At 50.0% G+C, this 20,108-nt stretch overlaps 5 protein-coding genes across 5 annotated transcripts; 1 reads left to right on the forward strand and 4 right to left on the reverse strand.

The window, feature by feature from the left end:
* Positions 1-1,997: 1,997 nt before the first annotated feature.
* Positions 1,998-6,669, reverse strand: EPUS_03815 (uncharacterized protein; the record flags this gene model as incomplete). Its single annotated transcript, XM_007802122.1, has 2 exons — positions 1,998-2,213; positions 2,272-6,669. The coding sequence occupies 2 exons, from the start codon at positions 6,667-6,669 to the stop codon at positions 1,998-2,000; spliced, it is 4,614 nt and encodes a 1,537-aa protein (XP_007800313.1).
* A 541-nt stretch (positions 6,670-7,210) lies between these two features.
* Positions 7,211-7,822, forward strand: EPUS_03816 (uncharacterized protein; the record flags this gene model as incomplete). The annotated part of the gene is made up of 2 exons (XM_007802123.1): positions 7,211-7,227; positions 7,285-7,822. 2 exons carry the CDS (start codon positions 7,211-7,213, stop codon positions 7,820-7,822), a joined length of 555 nt encoding a protein of 184 aa, XP_007800314.1.
* Positions 7,823-8,626: 804 nt separating this feature from the next.
* EPUS_03817 (uncharacterized protein) lies at positions 8,627-9,634 on the reverse strand (the record flags this gene model as incomplete). Its single annotated transcript, XM_007802124.1, has 3 exons — positions 8,627-9,454; positions 9,513-9,548; positions 9,605-9,634. 3 exons carry the CDS (start codon positions 9,632-9,634, stop codon positions 8,627-8,629), a joined length of 894 nt encoding a protein of 297 aa, XP_007800315.1.
* A 4,252-nt stretch (positions 9,635-13,886) lies between these two features.
* On the reverse strand, positions 13,887-15,722 carry EPUS_03818 (uncharacterized protein; the record flags this gene model as incomplete). The annotated part of the gene is made up of 2 exons (XM_007802125.1): positions 13,887-15,393; positions 15,451-15,722. 2 exons carry the CDS (start codon positions 15,720-15,722, stop codon positions 13,887-13,889), a joined length of 1,779 nt encoding a protein of 592 aa, XP_007800316.1.
* A 2,328-nt stretch (positions 15,723-18,050) lies between these two features.
* EPUS_03819 (uncharacterized protein) lies at positions 18,051-19,631 on the reverse strand (the record flags this gene model as incomplete). The annotated part of the gene is made up of 2 exons (XM_007802126.1): positions 18,051-18,724; positions 18,785-19,631. The coding sequence occupies 2 exons, from the start codon at positions 19,629-19,631 to the stop codon at positions 18,051-18,053; spliced, it is 1,521 nt and encodes a 506-aa protein (XP_007800317.1).
* Between the last annotated feature and the right edge of the window lie 477 nt (positions 19,632-20,108).

Consider the following 20,108-nt stretch of genomic DNA (forward strand, 5'->3'; position numbering starts at 1 on the left):
ACAACCACCTCAAGCCCCAACGCAGCCTCCTCAACCTCGTCCCAACTCCCCTCTCCCCCACCCACGCCCCCTTACACGCCACCACCCACCCCCGCACCTACCAGTGCCTCCGGGTGCATTCCGAGTACGACTGCGGCCACGAACTCCCCCAGATAGTGCGTGACCCGCGGTGCTGGAAGTGCCACGAGAGCCAGCCGCGTCTCTGCCGACCCTCGGATTGGGACATCGGCGCCGACGGCCTGTGTCCGGATTGTGAGACACGGTGAGACGGGGCGAGGAGCGGGCGCGGCTGAGACGTTTGGCGAGGGGATTGGGGAGCTGAGGGAGAGGGCAAATGAACACGTGAGTTCTTTGTGTCGTTTTTTTTTTTTACTTTTGTTGTTTGCAGGTCTCCTTGTCTCTTGTCCCTCCTGTGGGAAGTTACGAGGCACGAGGATAAGTATTCATGCTGCCCAGAAATCTCACCTCGTTCTTTTGCTTTCGCTTCGGGCCTCTGCTGCTTCATGCATGGCCATAAGTACCTGGTGGGCTGGAGCTTCTGATTTGCGGGATAGAAAATGCTTCTGTCCTTCCATCGATCCAGGCCTGTCTCCTACAATAGCAATAGAATATTACAACACTACCTAAGTTGAATCAATCCTGATACCCAAATAATAAATGCGCTCATTCTACGTCAAAACACCGCTGGCCATGCACAACTTGAAGTGGACGTGGTTGGACAGTGCTCTATGATCTGATGCCCCCCCGGATCACGCTGTGCTTCTGGTGGAGTGGCAGGCGCTTATGGAGCTTGCTCTGGTACTGGGGTGGACTGCTGGTGACGCACTGCTCTTGAAGTATCCTGTCTTGATTCCTTCACCAATAAGCGCGGCAACTTCTGACTTTCTAACGATAACTAAGAATGGAACTGCATCTAGGCTGCCCGTTGTCGAGTATTGACTTACTTACTAGTTAAGTAAGCCTGAACCTCTTCTACGCTGCGCGTTTCTTCGAGAGGTCATAGCATATACGCACAGCTGGGATGGCAATCGACCACTTGTCGATTTCGGGGGCATCTCTCAGCCCCCCACGGCAATGGTGACACACTCGCCTGGTTCGGGCAGTAAGTAACTAGGGTCAAGGGGGAGTGATAACTGAGTGGTGGTGGCTAAGAATCCTACCGGACCATTTATGTACGTAGTAAGTAAATATCACCTCTCAACCGCGTGCTGTGTAAGAACTTGCAGGGTTAAATATCCCCTACACGATTTCCAAGACCTTCCGCGTAAAGACTCCGTACAACTTGAAGTATACGTAATACACATTCAAAGCTCCGGGAGACCACCCCCTGCCAACTTTATACATACCATGCAGAGTACTGTACCTTGTCATGCAGGCAGGCCCTTGATATCGTCCGAACCTCCCCATATCTGGCAAAGTGCTACGACGTATATGAGAAATGCAGTCAATCAATCACTCATGCATGGAACGTCCTCTGTGGTTTTCTCGCTGTATTCAGCTGTGCTAGCTGCGCTGGGCCTCAGATGCACAACTCCCTGCTCGCTGTCATGTGCTATGTTATGATGCTGGCTCCTGCCCCTACCGAGCAACTGGAGATCATGTTGGCTACTGTAGCTTAGCTCTTGTCTCCTTCAATCTCAGATAGCAACAACGCTTCTCATTCTCAGAATCCCAGCCTGTACACTACGGACATGCATCAAACTTTGCCCACTGAGACCTCGAGTACATCACCATCGTTCATCCACCTTTCAATCTCATCGTCATAGCAATAAAACATATTCGAAGCTAGTAGAAGAAAACTGGGCTGGTCCGTTCCCGCACTGAACTGGCTGCCTGTCTCCCTGCGCGACGGTCCCTTCAATGCTCATTCTCCCATTTCGATCCGATCCAAAGTAGTGTCCAACACATGAATACATGTGGACAGAAACGATGAGATCTATTTTTCATTTAGCAAACCGCACCTGGCTGGCTGCCTCCATGGAACATCTTCGTCTCGCTCAGTTCGCACCATCAGACTGCTGGAACTGTGTTATGACTTCGTGTGCTTTCGTGATGATCCGAGGGATCGATTGCATGACAGCATCACTACGACCTCGGCCCGCGTGAGCATGAGCGTTGTACAGCTGATCAAGCTTCGCGATCAGAGAGGTTAGGAGAGCAGGACCATGAGTCGAGAGGTTCTTGATTTCCGGGTCCTGCAGATAGTACCAAAACTGTTAGCAAGTGTATCAGAATATGTCAGGCGTGCATCAGAAGAAATGCTGCACTCACTCTAGTATCGATGGTGTCAAGAGAAGTGTGGATCCAATCAAGTCGTGCTTTGAGATTGGTCTCGAAGGAGTTGGCAACTGCAATACCGACAGAGAAAGCGACTAGTGGAGAGACTTGGGTACGAAGATACTCTGGGGTGTAATTGACGAAAAGCTTGTCGAAAAGTTCGACAGCTTGGTTGGACTGCATCCATCTGACGGAGCCGGCTTCGTAGTTTCCTTCATTCATCAAGTTGGCAATCTCTTCCATTTCCAATTCTTCAGCAGTCTTCCTCCTCGGGGGCGGTGCAATCGGGGAAGGCTGGGCAGCTAGGTTTTGACGGGTAGGAATCGGTGTAGATCTGAATGCTGTCGCAGTGCTAGAAGATGGTCGACTGCCAGCGTCTCCGAATGGTGCGAGAGTGCTGCGATCTTTCAGGATCTTGTCTTGAAATGCGATCTGACCTTCACTCAGATGCGCCATCATCTCGAGCATTGCTTGCATCGACCCTTGTAGCGTGTCGATCTTCACAGCGTCATTCTGCCGATCTATTTCATACTGTACAAGTTTGGCTGTGATGCGGCTTTCGATCTCTCCGGCGGCTTTCTCCGCAGCAGAGGCAGCAAGCTTGACAAAGGTTGGGGTGATGGTGGTATGCATGAGCTCCGCAAAGTGGGCTTCCATGGTAGGAGCTAGGCGTTTGGAGAGGTTGTCGGTCAGGCTGCGAACGTGGCTAGGATTCTGCATAGCAGCAGAAATAGCGACAGGAAGCTGGGTGCCGATCTCTTGCGGAATGAGACCATGTAGCGCACGAGCAAGGACTTCGCCAACCTGATTATGAATGGCCGAGGCGGTGACATTGCTGATAGCTGGCAAGACCGCCTGTTGCATATGCTGTCCGATGATTCGATTCAAGCTGTTCTCCACGTTGGTAGAAAGCGTAGATGATACGAGGCGTAGAACAGCTTCTTGTCGAGTTGTGCCCGCGGCATCCTGGACATGTCGATCGTCATCAAGGCGACGGTAAAGCCTGTCAAGCTGCTGTTTGAACTCGGTCGTGATTGAGCTCTCAAGTTTCTCGATCTCCTTGTCAAGCCAGTTTCCAGGCACGTCGGCGCCGACTATTTCCTTGTTGCCATCAGAGCCGGTAGGCATCTGAGATGTACCAGATGGTTGACCGCTTGCCATGGTGTCGTTAGGATGAGGGATAGGAATTTGGTTGTGGAGATCGGTAGTGGGAACAGAAGTTTTAGATGGTGAAAAAGATGGAGAAGGTGATTTGGATGGGCCTGGATCTTTACTTGAATGTGGTGCCAAAAGGGTATTAGCGCCAGATTTCTTTTTCTTTTTCTTATCTCTCTCAGATGCTATTGCGCCTGACTGGGTGTTTCCTTCACTACCGTTGAGTCCATTCGGCAATCCGGCTTCAGCAGTTGTCGAAGGGGCAGGCGGAAATTGTTCAGTCGGTTCAGGGGCTGGGTCTGAGGTAGCCTTTGCTGGCCTCTTCTTTGATGCCTTAAAAGGCTGAGACGGTTCCGGAGCACCGTTCAAGTCTGGTTCAACAACAGGCCCAATATTCCTGAGCTTATCCACACGGATCAAGCCGGTTTCCACAGCGTTGTCGACTGGATGTAGGACTTTACTGTCAGGACCCCATCCAAGGTCCTCCTTCTTGATTGTGAGACAGGTAACGCCTCTAGAATGCACAGCATACAGCTCGAAGAGAGTCTGCGAATCAACAGGATCCTTTGGTACATCCGTAGGCTTGTGGACTGGGAGTAAGTCAATGCTGCGAAGGTGGCCCTTTGAAGCGAAAGACATCTCGCGCATGCCGCTCATGACAGCTGTTGCTTCAGGCTTGGGAAGGTCGGGATCCCTGATGGCAATTCGTTCGAGATAGGTGGCTTGAGACATGGGCTGCAGCGTATAGCGTGGCGCAGAAAGATGAAGGAAGAAGACTGAATTCCGCGTGGGATGGCCGACAACAACGATGCCAGAATTTGGGTGGTAGGCAATGCTGCAAATGCCATCTGTCTCCGTATTGTGTGGGAAGTTTAACTCTTGTACCACCTTGCCCAGGCCAATGTCCCAAAGTTGGAGAGTATGATTCTGCTTCAGTCCCACCAGAATGTATCTCAAGGCGGTACCCTTGGCGTAAGGTCGAACCTTGTCAACGAAAAGGACAGAAGTCGGCCAAGTTTTCTCGGCTGGAGAGGCAGTAGCAAAACTGAGGATAGGCATGTTGACATCTTCAGCCTGAACTTTGTACGCCGTAGCATTTTCCTCATCGACAAGCTTTCGAATGTCCCAGAATTTCAGTCTTCCAGCCTTGTCCAAGGAGGCAATCAAAGTGTCGTCTTCGCTGAAAATGAAATCCTTGCCAGCTTTCCCAGTGGTTATCTTGAGAGGACGATCCTTGTAGAGCTTTTCAATATCTACTGTACGATTCGAACCATCGACACCATATTTGGTGGAGATTGCTGTAGCAGGCCAAACAATGTAGATAGACTTTCCACGGCCAATGGCAAAGAATTCTGGATGACGAGAACTCCGCCTAACCCGGGTCTTGAGCGAACCACCAGAAGTGTTGTCATTACCAGCTGGATACGGTGGGAAGAGGAGACTCTCAGTGTCAAGGCTGTCGTTTTCGAAGAAGTCGTTCCCTTCCTTGGAGATGGTAGCATAGTACACAGCCCCACTGAGGCCGACACCAAGCACAGCTTGTTGGTCTGTTGGTGGTGCAGTCATGGCCGTGGTGCAGAGGGTCACATGGAATATGCGGTCGCCCGAGTGCTTGAAGATATGACGGTCACTGCCGTCATCTTGTCTGATCACTCGGATCCCTCCATTCTTGACGAACGCATAAGTGATGTACTTGCTGGTGGCCGATGCAAGTGTACGGTCAAGTTGATCGAATTCCTTTTTGAATCTTGAGATCTCCATGACTCCGTCCTCCCGAAGACCAACCTCAGACGGTGGCAAATCCACGATCGTGATCGAGACGAATGGCTTCAATGGGAAGTTGTAAACAGGAACATCACGCAGAGAAGCTTCGGCTGGTCCGTCTGAGGTCTCCCAACCATCAGGAGGTGCCGCTTCCGCTGCTGCGTCATCGATCAGATCCTTCACTGCCTCGGCTACTGGTTTGGACATTGATTCTTCGAGCACATCTTTGTTCTCTTCCTTGTCCAACTCTTTCTTGACTTCGACTGCTGCATTGATTGCCGTCTCCTCAAGTTTGTCGGCCATAACATCGATTTCTGCCTCAGTATCCAGGTCCTCGTGTTTGATCTGTACCTCTTCTAGTGCCTTCTCGATTTCTTTACTGGCTTGATCTGCAATGCGATCAAGTTTGGCTGCCGCGCTATCCATTCCATTCACGGGTTCTATGGAGCTGGAAGATCTTAAGGGTCCCTTGGGCGTCAATTTTCGCCTCATAGCTTTCTGCTTTGGAGTGGCCTCCATTGATATTTGATCCCCGCTCTCTTGAGGGCTGTTGGATATACCGCTTAAGTTTGGATTCCCAGCAGGGGAAACAGATGGTAGGGGTGTGGCGTTTCTTGAAGCTTGAAGAAGCTCAAAAGGGTTGGTGTAGGTGAAGATAGGCTTGTTCTCTTTTGTTGCCCCTGTGGAAGGAGGCTCGAAAGGTGTTGCTTCTCTGCTCTCACTAGAACCGAACATGCGAATGGGAGATGCTTTGCGAGCAGGCGAATCTGCTTGTGCGACTTTTGCTGGCTGCTGCTTCTTCATGCTGGCAAAGTTTGTATTGGGCGAGCCGTCGAAAGAGAATGCAGCATCAGGTCCCTTACGCGCTTCTGTACTAGACGAAGCAGACCTCTTGAGAAGCTTGAGCAGAGCATCTTGTGAGCTTTCCTGAGCAGTGTTACCTGCTGGCGAAGCGTTCGTATTCTCGACCGTGTTGTTTGCAAAGGGAGGATTTGAGAAAGTGTTTCCACCACCTCGAATTCCTGGAGTACTTGAGGGACTGAAGAAGCTTGACATTAGATCTGACGCCTTGACAGCTTTTCCATGAGCAGTTTCCTGACGCATGGTATGACTCTCAGACGTAGACTGTGCAATTGGAACTGGCTGTTGCTGCTGTTGTTGTGGTGGTGGTGCAGAACTCGCATCTGAGGGCTGACTGAATTTTAACAAACTCAACAAGCTTTGTGTTTTGTCGCTACCCCCAACTGCTCCACCAGTTGGATGTGGTGAAGCCATATGGGGCCCTACTAATGTGGATGGCGCAGTGATGGCAGGCGAAGCCAGCGCTGGACTGGCTTGTTGTTGAAGGAAAGTGTTTGGGTCAAATGAAGGTTGGGATGAGGGCTGGGTCGGCTGCCCGTTGGTAGTTGTAGCTGGCGAAGAACGTGATTTGAAGTTTGCTAGAAGCGCCTGTAGGTCACCAGTTCCAGACATGATGCAGAAGCAGAATGTGCCCGGAAGAGCAGCTGGCGAGGCTGGGGTGCGATGGGAAAGGTTGACAGCACGATGAAGCTGGAACGAGATCAATTACAACCCACCTTGCTACAGGAGAGTATTGATCAAACACAAGAAAAAGAGGGTATTAAGCGAAGCAAAGGGATGTCGTGGTTTGAAGGTGTGTGAAGAGGAGAAAAGGTGCGATGCGTTTGGAAAATGATGATTGCATCGCCGAAGCTTTTTGCCTAAATCGATCGGTTCAATTTCCGTCAAATCTTGGTCATTCAACCAGACCACTTCAAGTCCCAGAGTTACACATTGTACCATATGATTACATACAGAGCATTTGCCAGCCGGCTGCTGCATGTCACCAAACTACTCGTACACCTCTTAATAACATAATACTCGCATCTTCAGGGAGAGGCTCTGGTGCGTTCTGTTTAGGGTCCTCAAAATATCGAACTCCCCACTCTTCACTAGAAGGTCTTCTCGACATCCTACCATCCCGCCTCAGGCGGCCCAGTCCTCCCTTGCGATGATGTACTGCCTGCGCAGGTATGCACGCCTGCCGCCTCAACTCCATCCAATCCACTAACCATACCTCTCCGCCAGCTACATCCCCCTCCTCCTGCTTCCCCTCCCGCTCTCGCTCTCTCCCCTCCACCTAACCCTCCTTCTCCTAACAACATACTTCCTCAACCGGCCCTGCATCTACTGCTCCTTCCTGCTCCTCATCCTCTTCGCCTCCTCCTGCCACTGGAGCGGACGGTGTTTTGTCGATTTCTCCTCTTCTGAAGGAGGGTATGGCTATGCCGAGTGGTTTACTCCAAGGCTATACACCATACGCTCCAAAGAAAGCGGCCTGAGCAGCGGGAGCACCAACATCAGCGGAAACGGGGATGGAATGAGTGATCCAGGGGTAGCAGACTTCCTAAACACAACCATCAACCATACGATATCTGCCTTAGCGGGCGCGGCTTTCGAGGAGGCGAGGAAGAGGTTAGCGCCTGGTTCCGTGCTGTCTTCCTCCAACGGTGATGGTAGTGGAGGGCTGTCTGAAAGCGCTGGGATAGGACTGGGTTGGTTGAGGAGTCTACTGGGAAGGAGCGAGTGGACACTTCCTTGTGTGGATATCAAGGTCAGGTTATGATGGGTTAGGGTATCAGGGACATGGGGATCGGGTGTCTGTGTGTATTCATGGCTGCACCAATACTTATTGGCAAGATCTTACGACTAGAACGGGCATCCGCTGTCCGGAATACATGCACATCAAACCGTGCATTGCTTTAAGGGTTTTGAGGGCAGCACTTTTTGGTTTTCCAATCTACATCCATCACGTCTACGTGTACATAACAGATTACGCTCGACTCCGTACCCAGACCCGCTTCATGTGCTTTCTCAACTGGCATGCTGAACAATCCATGGATCAGATGAAAGCTCATTGGCATCTGCCCCAGCAAAATTAGACACACTTAAAAACAACTCTACACTCCACTCCACAAGTGACAAACTCTCCATGGAATCGGTCTTTCATACTTTGAGACTATGCTCTTGTGTACAGCGCAGAGCACTGTCAATATCTACCAACACCACAGGCACAATCCCTGAGGTGCAGGACTCGTGCATTGCGTCAAACGTAGGCCTCCTTATCATTACCGATGTGGATCAACCATATCTTAGCCCCCTCCTCCGCACCACCCACCGGGGCCGTGCTAGCGACAGCTCGTCCAAACCTGGGATGATCTGGCGATCAAGTAGATCACCCATCAAGAAGTGAACAAAAGCGGAAAAGAAACAAGTACACAGAAGATTAGTTTAAGCTCAGGAGCTGGCGGTTCCTGCGCCACGCTAAATCGCCAAATTTCATGAACACCAAATAGGGCACCCATATTTGCAGTTCCGCATGCCTCCTTTAAGTATTTTATATGCCTCTACCCGACCACGAGAGCGAATGTCATGTGTACGTCGACCCTGATATGGGCATTGGCCAGTCATCCTCGGTAATCTCACTCCAGAACTTCCATATTGCCACCACGCTCAGTAATGTAAAGAGAGTCTCGAAGAACGCGCCATTGATCCTGCCATTGGTGGAATTGCATAAATGTACTGAGATAACGTATTGGAAGATCTGGCCGATTGCGAATAGTAACGCCGCGATGACGAGGTCGCGCATTGGTTTCTTCTCGCCAAGGACTCTCAGGACGAGAATGGTTTCGCAGATGAAGAACACAACAAGACAGACGAGCGGGAAGAGCTGGTAGAGGACGTAGAGTCCTATTGCGCGATTTGGAGGTCCGTATGTCGAGTCAAAAAAGCCAGTGTAGCTGAATCCGACGTCGAGAGCGATGTAGCCGGTCCCAATCGCTATGGCGGATGCGGAGCCAACCAGTAGCGCCAGACTTACTGGTGTACCGTCGTCCAACAGTTGGAAACCGACTAATGCATTCAGGAGCAAGACCCAGCAGGTAGCTGCTATGGCGGCCACATGAACTGCGCTGAAGCCTTTGCGCACTGAATGATTCAAAGGAAAGCCTCCAACCGTGAATATCTCGCAGATCTCGATGATGATATAGCCCAGAAGGAAGACTTGCATCTCCCTTCGACCCACAGCAGCCGCTTTCTTGTTCGACCTTATAAGTAGATAGATGGTTACGAGGATAGCGATGAAGGCGACGAGGATGGAGCCGAGATTGGCAAGGTAGCGATCACCACTGAGGGAAATGCCAGTAAGCCTGCAGCCGCCATATTCAGTGCCTGGCGGCTGATTGTTGCCCACGAAGAGCTGTAAGATGTATATCAGCTATCTGAAGGTATGTTAGGTGTACCAATCCATGTCTTACATTGCAGACTGGTAATGTCGAGTCGCGGCAGAAGTCCTAAAAACGAAGCCTGTCAGTCCATTGTAGATGTAGAGGTCACTCTAGAGACTGACGCGAAAGTTGCCGAATTGTGTAGAACCCATGATGAAAGATTAATTGCCTTTTCCGGCTTCCGACGATAGACTCCTGCCGCTGGCGGCTGAAAGGTCCTCCGACGACGTTCGTGACGTCTGGGCGCTTTGCATGCGCGAAAGGGTCGACGGCGGGCCTCGACAGCAGGCCTTGTGAGATATCGACTGCGATCACCTTCACTCTATTCTCGCCGCCAATGCAGTCCAATAACTATCGCTTTCTATAACTCAATTGCGTGTGGACGGAGGACAATCGAAAAAGTGGGCAATGCAGGAAATTGGGCCAAGCGGTGATCCAAGTTGGTCTAAGCTAGAACATGCCAGGAACAAGGATGTGAGTGGCTGGGCTTGACGAACTCGAGATGACGAGGTACAGGACCAGGACCACGGCGGCGCAGAATCAGTTAGAATCAGTGAGAATCAGTGAGCTGCTGCAAACGGGTGGAGGACAGTGTGAAGACAATATAAGCTGAGATTCGAGTTGGATGATAGCCGTCGAGAGACAATCGAGAGCGAAGAATCCTACCTTAGACGAGGTAGGTGCAGGGGAGGAGAACAGAGTTGGTGGAGAAGGACAACAATGGGCCTAAGTTAGCTAATTTACTTACTATGTACTAACTACGTACGTAGTACTGCCGTAGTACGAGTAATCTCAATTCCACAATGGCTAGGTTAAGTCAAGTAGACGAAGGGAAATGGCGAAGCGGCTGTTTAGCCTCTACTACGTTAGCCTCTGCCCAAAAGTGGCCCAAGATTCACTAAAAGAGCTTCGGCAAAGCTTTCTGGTTGGTGGGTCGTTTCATTGGCAATTGTGGAGTGGCCGGGTACTACTAGTAGTAGGGGAAGCTAACCATCGGCGAAAAGAGCAAATGGCATTTGAGCTTCCGCCTCAACTTGGCTTCCTCGGCCTCAGCTTGTTCTTTGCTTCTCCATTTTGCGATTTTTTTGCCGGGATCGTCCCTTCCAAAATTTGGTTCATCCTTCTTCCACCGCAGCACGCTAGCCGGTTGAGGCGTTCATTCAGAGAGCAAATCGTTCATCAAGTATCTACGCGTCTAGCAGCATTGACCCTAACCGTCATGATTCATGTCAATGGCCTGGTGAAGATACGGAGTACTACAACGTAAATAGGCCAAATCAATGGACTTATGACTTGCCGTTTATGACCAGGACCCAATTCCCACCATTGCGATCGTGCTATAAGGAATCTACTTCTCACCAGGATAGGCTGCACGTCTGAGACATTGAGCACACAACTGGGAAAGAGTGGTCCACGTGCAACTTGAATGGCAATGCTGCATCGTGCCCCTGAAGTGTGCAGAGCTCTGTCAAAACAAACATTGAGAGGTATTGCATAATCTGACGAACAAAGTTGTATGATGTGTCTGACCTGACCAGATACTAGCAATTTATTGAAGTCCAGCGATAAGAAGCATAAGCCGCTGAGAGTGTGTGAAAGCTTGAAGATATATTGCGGTTGAGTGAGGTACTGGTGGACACAGCTGACAGACGAAACCAATGTGGCTGATGACATGTGCTTTGGTTGAAAGAATGTGAGTGATGGAAATGTGCCGCCAGAGAGATCTCATAAAATACTTGCCGGATACTACTAGTAGTACTAGTAGTCATGGTTACTAGGCGTCAATGCTCCTTAGAAAAGGTAATGCTATAGCTATTAGTTCAACTTAGGTTGACGTTTGCTACCCTTAGAACAAGAGTATGCTGTTTTGCAACGTATTCTGGCTAATTGAAGTGCCTGAACCAGTGTCATGACGGGATTACAAATGAGCAAAGATGGGACATATGTCGGCCACTGTACGAGCATATGGATTCAATACCGTTGGCTAGCTTACATTTTCTTCTTACCGGGTTTTGATGGCTTTGTTCTCGAATCTCGATAAACTGGTGATGGACAAGTGGGTTGATGGGTTCGCATAAAAGCCTCCTCTTTGGTCATCGCATACAGTAAGCATTATACGAAGTGCAACTGACTCGGAGTATTTTTATGGCATTTGGCAGTGGCGGCCGCTGTGTCAGCAACGGTGTAAGTTCTGCTTATCTTTGGATAATGAGTATCTGGAATACTCCTTCAGGTCCGTGAATACACGTCTCTTCCGCCATGGGGTGCTTGTGCATAAAGTCCGATCTTGTATTAGCAGCACTGACCCAGTCGGCGAGCAGTCTAGTAGATTAATTGGATATGAAACTCATCACTCAACAGCTCAAGTACACCGTCAATCTTCTTCCGCTTATGATAAAACTAATCGTTCTCTATTTGTAAAGATGAAGAGAACGGAGACACAGCTGTTGTCAAGGGAGAGGACAAAAAGATATAGTGAGAATAATGACAAGACAGGGATTCCGTATCTACAAATGGTATTCAAGCTTGAACCTCGTCGACAGATTACACTTGCTAATTCTGTGTCGCAGCACTTAGTTCACTTAATCAAAGCATCCTCAGCACATGATACGGAATCCGATGGAGCACAATGCAGACGAAGGACGTGTGAGAGACCCTCACAGATAAATCGCCATCTACGGCTAGTCCTACGAAGCTGACAAGGTGTTAAAAAAGAATCGACATTCGATTCTGCTGATTCTAGGCTCAACCCAAAATCGCTTCGTATGATTCCAAGGATATGTCGGAAGACCAGTGACAAATGGCCTTCCAATCAGCGGACCTTCAATCTCAAAGGTTGAGTTTACTGCTTTGAGATTGACAGGGTACCCTCAACCGATCAGGGCACAGGCAAGATCCTGCATGGTTTCAACAGCGTCGACGGGTCGCTTGAGACACGATACATAGGGCAGCTCGACGTTCCGTGCCTTGAGGATTTGGCGTATTGGGCCTGCCAGAGTGCTATGTGCGCCAATTTCCACGACCATGTCAACATTGAGAATGCCTTCCCAAAACAAGTGTTGTTGAACGCCTGGCTGAAAAGGACCGGATGGGTTATGTTGCGGGCCCAATGCTTGGGAGCCAAGGTGTTTGGCGGGGTGATTTGTTTCTGGTGACAGGCGTTACAAACATCGCGGCATCTCCCCGGCCTTCTTAGGCATAGGAAGTACAGCTTGGAGTCGATAGATGTTCTCCTGTGAGATGCGTGACATGTGGTGGGAGTGGTACGCCATGGGGACGTTAGTCTTCCTGACAAAGATGCCATCCTTCTCCAAGCGAGAGGCTACCTCATCAAGGACGGTCAAGTCTCCTGAACGCGTGACACTGCTGGTGCTATTGACACAAGCCACGACAACACGTTCGCCAGAAGTGCGGTTGATGTATACCCCAGCACTTTTAAGTCCTATAGCAGCGGGAAGCATTCCTCCAGCTGAACAGCGACGCTAATAGGCTATTCAACTGATATAGATTTCAGCCACGCGCGTTGTAGCTTCATCGTGCATGAGTTCGTCCGAAACAAGTAATTAGTCTTACCATTTGAGAATGAAAAGTGGTAAGACAGCTCCCTGTAAATAAACTTCCACATATCTTTCAGCGGCCAAGATGCCCCGTACTCTTTGAGGATGTCGTTGGCTTCTTGGATGTTGCGGCCAAAGACCGGATAAGCACCGAAGATTTCCCGTCCCCATCGCATGCCATTGCGCACCCCTTCGAGCGCCGCTTCACCAACATTCTACCACAAGAGGATTGAGCGTCGTCTTCGGCCATCCCATTGATCACATAGAGACGACAAGGAGAAGCCTGCTGTGGACAAGAACGAGTTTCTTGCAGTGGAGCATCGGGCAAGCCATTGCCAGCGGCGATCCGCCTATGTGGAAGCCCAGGACACTGGCGGGCCGAGTTCTTCTGCTGGATCTAGTGTCCAATCGGAGCAGATTTCTGTTCTTTTTGGATCGCATGTTCGAGCGCGTCATTATTGCCTTCAGAGGCATATGCATCCATAGCCTGAGCTCTGATGATGGCTATATCCATGCACTTTCGGGAGTGGGCAAAGCAAGTCGATCAGTCAGCAGTAATTGCTTTCTCCATCGCTGCGGACTTCGTGAATACTGTATGTAAATCGTCGTTCGCTGTCAGGTGTATATAGCATAGCATATCCTAGCATGTTTACATAAATCTTCCTGCAGCGTGTGTCGTAAATTAGATAGATGGCCGAAGCCTAGATCTGGAGCTCAGAACCACGATAGAAGTGTTTCTTCAGCAGTGCCAAATTTCACGCGCCTTCATACCCAGTATTTTTCCCCTTTCCTTCCATCTCTCGACCTACCCTCTCACATATCTGTCAGTCAGCCACTAGTACTCAACTCAGACCTCCCTCCTCTTCATGCGGACCCTAACATCCCTCCTCGGCACAAACGTTCCACTCCCCCACACCCTGCCGGGATCGGTCCACCTGCCTGTCCCATCCGCCGGCTCAACATCCCACGAGGCCAAGACCGCCGCCACACAAGTCAGCACCTCCCTCTCAGCGAAGTTGCGGCCTTTGCACATGCTCGGCCCACCGCCGAAGACTTTCATCGTTCCCACATCCACCGCCGTCTTCTCTGCGGAAAGGCCCTCCTCTTCATCATCATCACTTTCGTCCTTCTTATCGGTGCGTTTATCGACGCTGACGAAAAAACGGCGCGGATTAAACCTCTTGGGGTCCTTCCAGTACCGGTCATCCATCTGGTGCACGCCGTGTGGGATGCAGATGTGGCTGCCCTTTTTGAACTTGTAGGTTTGGGGCTGGCTCTTTCCGTCGAGGGCGGCGTCTTCGGCGGACTCGGTGACGGTGAAGGATTCAAGCACCGCTTTGTAGGAGGTTGATTGTGCTTCTAGCCGGAGAGTTTCGAAGTAGGTCGCCTTCAGGAGGGGGCATTTGTGGATGAGGGCATCGAGATTGATGGTTAGTTTTGGAGGTTCTTTGACGGGGAGGTCGGAGTGGATGGATGATAAGATGGCGTGGGGGGCGATTTCGGCTCGGATCTCGCAGCACAATGTAGGGTCCTGGTAGATGTGCCAGAGGGCCCAGAAGATGATTGGATTGGCATTTACGTTCATGGCCCACACTATGGCCAGGTCGCTCGTGGAGGATAAATCCGGCTCCGCGCAGATGCTGCGCCAGGCCTTGGCGCGCTCAACCATCACGTTCGAGACATCCGACATGTCGCTCCACCCGGAACCGGGATCGCGGTCCTCCCAGACGGCGTAGAGGGCTTCTTGGTGCTCGCGCACGGCTTGAATAAGGCGCCTTCGGGCGGCGTAGGCGGGCGCTATGCCGGGGAACCACCAGGGGAGTCCGGCAAGGAGTTTGTTGAATGACGCGTCGAGGGTGAAGATGTCGTGGAGAACGTTGGGGTTGTTGGTCATGAAGTCTTGACCGGTTAGGATGGCGCAGGCGAAGTCGCCGACGAAATAGCGAATCAGTGGGAAGAAACTGGCCACGGCGGAGGTGCCGGACGGATCGATGGTGATGTTGGCGACTCGTTCCCAGATGCTTTGGTCGACCCAGCTGTGGGAGAATGAAACTAGGTTGTAGATTCGCTCTTGAACAACGCGGACAGTGCTGGCTGCTGCGTTGGAGACAAAGGGTTCGCGGGTCAGTTTAAAGAGGGCTTGATGCGCTGTGCCGAAGACGCCGGCTGGATCTGCCGTTCGGATACTGCCTTGGTTGCCGAAGAAGTTCTCCATAAGGCGGATGGAGAAGTCATTGGTTGAAAGGATGGTAGATTTCTGCAGGAGAATTTGCTTGACTACGCTTGGGGGAATGGCAATGTTGTGGACGGTGCCGGCGAGAATTAGATGAAAAACGCCATCCTTGGTGGACTTGCTGGCTTCCGGTCAGCATGTCCCTCCTCAATATGCTACAAACAGGGAGAATAGTGACCTGGCATCTGCAAGAAAGTTTTGAAATCGTGTTACAAACGGTATTGCATGTCCGAACCAGGGAACCCAATAAGGCAAGACGGCAATCTCCTTGGGCTCTGGATTTGATACGGATTGTCTTTTATTCTGGAACCCAGTCCGGATGCGCGTGATGAGACAGGTGAGAACGACTATTGTAAGGATGAATGTGACAGGTGAGGTAGTCATCTTTGGATTTCCAAATGTGCGTGCCAAAAGGCCAGAATCGCCTGATGCGGAAGCAAAAATTGCCATCGTTGCAGTGTTAAGGACCTGAGACAGGGGAAATAAAAAGGCCAGATCAGAACAGGGCAGTTGGACGCTCATTATATTTCCTGCAACCAACATAAGCGATTGACACGAAGGATTCGCATGGCTTAAAGAATGCGGCACAGGATTTAGGGGGTAATATTACAGTACTAGGAAAAAAGTATCCGGCCAACCCCACTTTCGTACCCCACCAACATTATCGACTCTCTTCATACAAATCACCATAGTAAGTTATGAACTCTTTGGATTCTAATGAAAAATAGCTCAAAATGTTCAGAAACATCCAGAGATTGAGGCTGGGCTAATTTCCCGAATAGGCAGTTGATATTCAGAATCTGGTGTACCATCCTTTGGCCGCAATGACCGCATTCACCCTACTATCCATGCTCTTGATGAGATTGGTTATAGCTTCTTCTCCTATAGCATCCCAACCCTCATAAATAGCTCTAAACAATCGTTGATAATCCTGCTCTGATTTGCCCATATTAATTAGCTCTGGGTAGTGATCATTCTTCTCTGAATCAGGATCACGCTGTAATAACCAATATCTGAACGACCTTCTCCATAAATTGCACCCCATATCATAACACTGATGTCTTTGCCCTTCTTATATGTATCAATCATATTAGAATCCTAACGTTGTTGTGGTGTACAAAAGGCCCATGTTCGACGCGCCCCACTGCCTCTTTCAAGCGAACATTCATCACTGAATATGATCTTGCTCCACTCAGCCCACGTCCAATTTCGTCGTTCTTTACACCATGTAAGTCGTTTAGCAGCCAATTGCGGAGTCAATAGAGGTCTTTTTTTGGCCATCCAATTGGTAATGCCTTCGTTTTTGAGTATTTGATAAATAGTCCTTCGATGAACACTAGTACCAACTTCGGACTGAAGTGCTTGATAAGTAATCTTCAGATTGATACGAATAATGCGTAAAATGTTGCGTTTTTGGACCCTATTTAAGGCCTGAGGACGTCCTGAACGAGGCAAGCTTTTGCCGTTGTTGCGTACTGGATTTTGAACAATGGTATCAGAAACAGTGGATTTGCCGCAATGCAGATTTTGACCAATCTCTCGACTTGTGAGCCCTAGGGCTTTGTACGCCGAAATTTGACCTCGTTGGTATGGAGATAGCTCTTTGCCATAGCTTCTATTGATTTCAAGAGGCGCCAAAGCCTTGCGTTGAGCCATGGTAGTTGTTTGAAAAAGGGTGTAAAAAAACGCGTGTTCAAAAATGACGCGTTTTGGCCGGATACTTTCGCGCGGGGCTGTAACTACTGTAACAGGGCCCTCCGGCTGTTGGCTACGGCGGACCTTGCTTGGGTTGGGCCTCACACCAAAATTTCCGAGCGCCTTTACAGCGGGCCATTTAAGTCCGTTCTTACAGAATGCATTGGCACTTCTCTTGCAATTTGTCAACGGTACAAATGCCATCAAAGGCTGGATCTCAAGCTGATACAAGTATGATAGAAGATCACCGTCAAATTGTGTGTCATCAACAGCTACAGAATGAGCTAGTAACCGGCAAGCAAAGGATAATTGGCAAGTATAGAGTAATTGGCAAGTATAGAGTAATTGGCAAGTATAGAGTAAATTGGCAAGTATAGAGATTGGCAAGTATAGAGTAATTGGCAAGTATAGAGTAATTGGCAAGTATAGAGTAATTGGCAAGTATACATTGAATAGCTCTCTAAAACAGCGTCCCTGGAAGGATGCCGCAGAAGGAGTCCCAGGAGGGTGGCCCAGGAGGTTATCCCAAGAGAACACCTTAAGAGAATGCATTGTATTATAACAGAAACTGCGATGGCAATTTGGCAGTAGTCATCCCGTAGTAGAAATGCCATTTGGCTTTTTGGTCGTGGTTGTGCAATTATATCACGTCTCAGAAACTGGCCTTCTGGCCATCTTGGGTCTTCATGTTATCCTCATCTTGATTGCGCTGAATTCCTATGATTGTTCATGAGGGCTTTAGCAAGATTGCATCGGGTCGTACTCTGTAATAGCTTAAGAATGTATCTCCCGGTGTAGATCACCCTCAGCGCATGCCCAATTACGGGTGATATCACACTCAGTTGTATCTCGTGATTGGCTGTTCATGAAGTTTACCAAACGTTGTTCTTTGGGCTATGTCAAGCAGTACCGACATCCTGCTGGCTGACAGCGTAACAAACGATGCATATGATATGGACCCGAGTATGATGGCTGTTTGTCGTTGCCCAAAGACAAGCCTATATAAATGGCGGATTGCTAATCTTGGGTAGATGCTCTGGGATGCGCACCCTGTGATGATGCCAGCAAGGTAAGAAATAACGGCTAGCCTCGTCCTCTTCTTGACTTATGCGTTCCGAGAACCGTGGAACCCAGTGGAGGACGCTTCCCTAACATGAAATGTCGTAGACCTTCATGATTCGGTGGAATGTCCTGCAGCTCTTGGGGAGATCTGCATGCAAGGGCTGCTTGAATGAAAAGCCTTGCAAAACTGGCCCAGCTGGCCGCTTCGGCAGCTACTGAAGTTGCCTCGGGCTTGCAAAAGTGTATTGGTTCCATAACCATTTTCCACACAACTGACCACGAATTGTAGTAACATAGAAAGCAGTATACATGGCCCCGTCCTTGCATGGGCCTGACCATCTGCCAGGGCCTACGTGCATCCTGGATGGCCGCAATGGCGTGAGATCGACTTCTCTCCGCCTCTTCCATAAAACACTTATCGGGCAAATTATTTAGCCAAGAGTTTGACCGGCTCAAGCCATCGGGTAGCAAAAGGTCTAGGGCTGGCTCAAAGTGGGTAATAGCTTGAGCGATCTTCTTGACATCTGCGAATTCCCAAGAAGAGCGGTCGAGATTGATGTAGACCTTGTTGTAGCACTGATCATGTTCGCGGATCTGATAGTGCTCAGTCAGATATGTCCAGGTCATTGCAACATGTTTCTGCCAAAGTGCAGGATCAGAGGTATGGAAAAGGGGCGAGGTTAAGGTGATCTTCTCTAAGGAACTCTGTCAGTCGGTGCGTTTGCTATAACTTGCTAGAGCGAAACACGACTTACGTGGTACGGATATGGTCGGCGGCTGAACAGACCCCATATATACGTGCCAGTTCTCCGCCTTGCCACTTGGGATTCTCGAGCGCTGCATTTTCTTCACCATCGCGGGATGGGGGGAGCCCACCAGTCTATTATGGTTCTCCGCAAGAAGTCCTACAAAATCTTCAACGGCTGGCCTGTAATGCTCTTCAGCTTTGGGAGCAATCAGAAATTGTGCCTCCACGAGAATCTGAAAATCGAATGGAGACGAAGGTTCATCAACGGCTGAAGAAGGATTCTGCTGCCGAGGAATCGGGCGCGTGCCCAGGATGAGACTTCTCGTTTCTGCCGCTGGAGCTTCAGATGGCGGGTTGCGAAGCGAAGGGCCTGCTCGAATTTCTTGACTGGCTATGTGAGGCTGCTCATTCCTCTCACTGGTGAAATTATGTTGTGCATCTCGACTGGACGATGCGGTCTGTCCTATCGTCGCTGAAATAGGGGTCTCCTGTTGAGGGAAGCCACTTTGAGAGGGTTGTTGGACTGCTCTTGTGCGCCTTGGCCAAGAGTAGACTGCGTGTTCCAGAGTTGAAGCACTTCCATGACCTGGCGAATCCCCTTCATTGCATGCCGGCGCTGCCTGAAGGCGGGCCCCTCTAGATGAGCCACTTTCAGGAGCTCTCAAGCTTCCTTCTCTCCTTGTAGCCTCGGCTGCATGGTCAGGTCTAGGCGGACCACTTTTCAATGCGTGTTGATCTCCACCGGCTGATACCACTGTACCGCTCGACTGGGATATGCGGGTGCTTGCTAGAGTCTGTTGAACTTGCCTAAGTGATGATATCTCCGTTCCCTGGTGCCGCCTTCTTTGTCCCATACGTGCCGGGATACAACTACAAGAGTCTCCATCTCTGGCATTGCAAACGGGGCAGGGCATCCTGCAGTCAAGAAATGAACGATATAGAAGAGCAGGCCGGGGAGATCTTGAGAGCGACTCGAAGCTGCCTTTCGCAGGAGAGCAATGAAATTTAGTACTTTAAAGAGAACGACCTTGGGAGCAAACACAGCTCCATTGATACATACTGCCACCTACCACACCTGCAACGGGATACAATCTTAGTTCAGACGGTTCTGGGGGCGGCTAATATCTCGCATGTCTCACTAGACTCAATCATGGCAAACAGTCTCAAACATCATTAGACTGGATAGCTGTGCAAAGGTGGGCTTGATGAGCTGTGGAATGTTTCGGCGAGAGATAGCGTGCCATTCCCATGCGATAGAAACATCAAACAGACCGGAACTGACAACCGAAACATGGCAATGGTGTCTGCCATGAAAGAATGATACAAATGAC

Source organism: Endocarpon pusillum (assembly GCF_000464535.1).
Source record: "Endocarpon pusillum Z07020 unplaced genomic scaffold scaffold1533, whole genome shotgun sequence".
Classification (NCBI taxonomy): Eukaryota; Fungi; Ascomycota; class Eurotiomycetes; order Verrucariales; family Verrucariaceae; genus Endocarpon; species Endocarpon pusillum.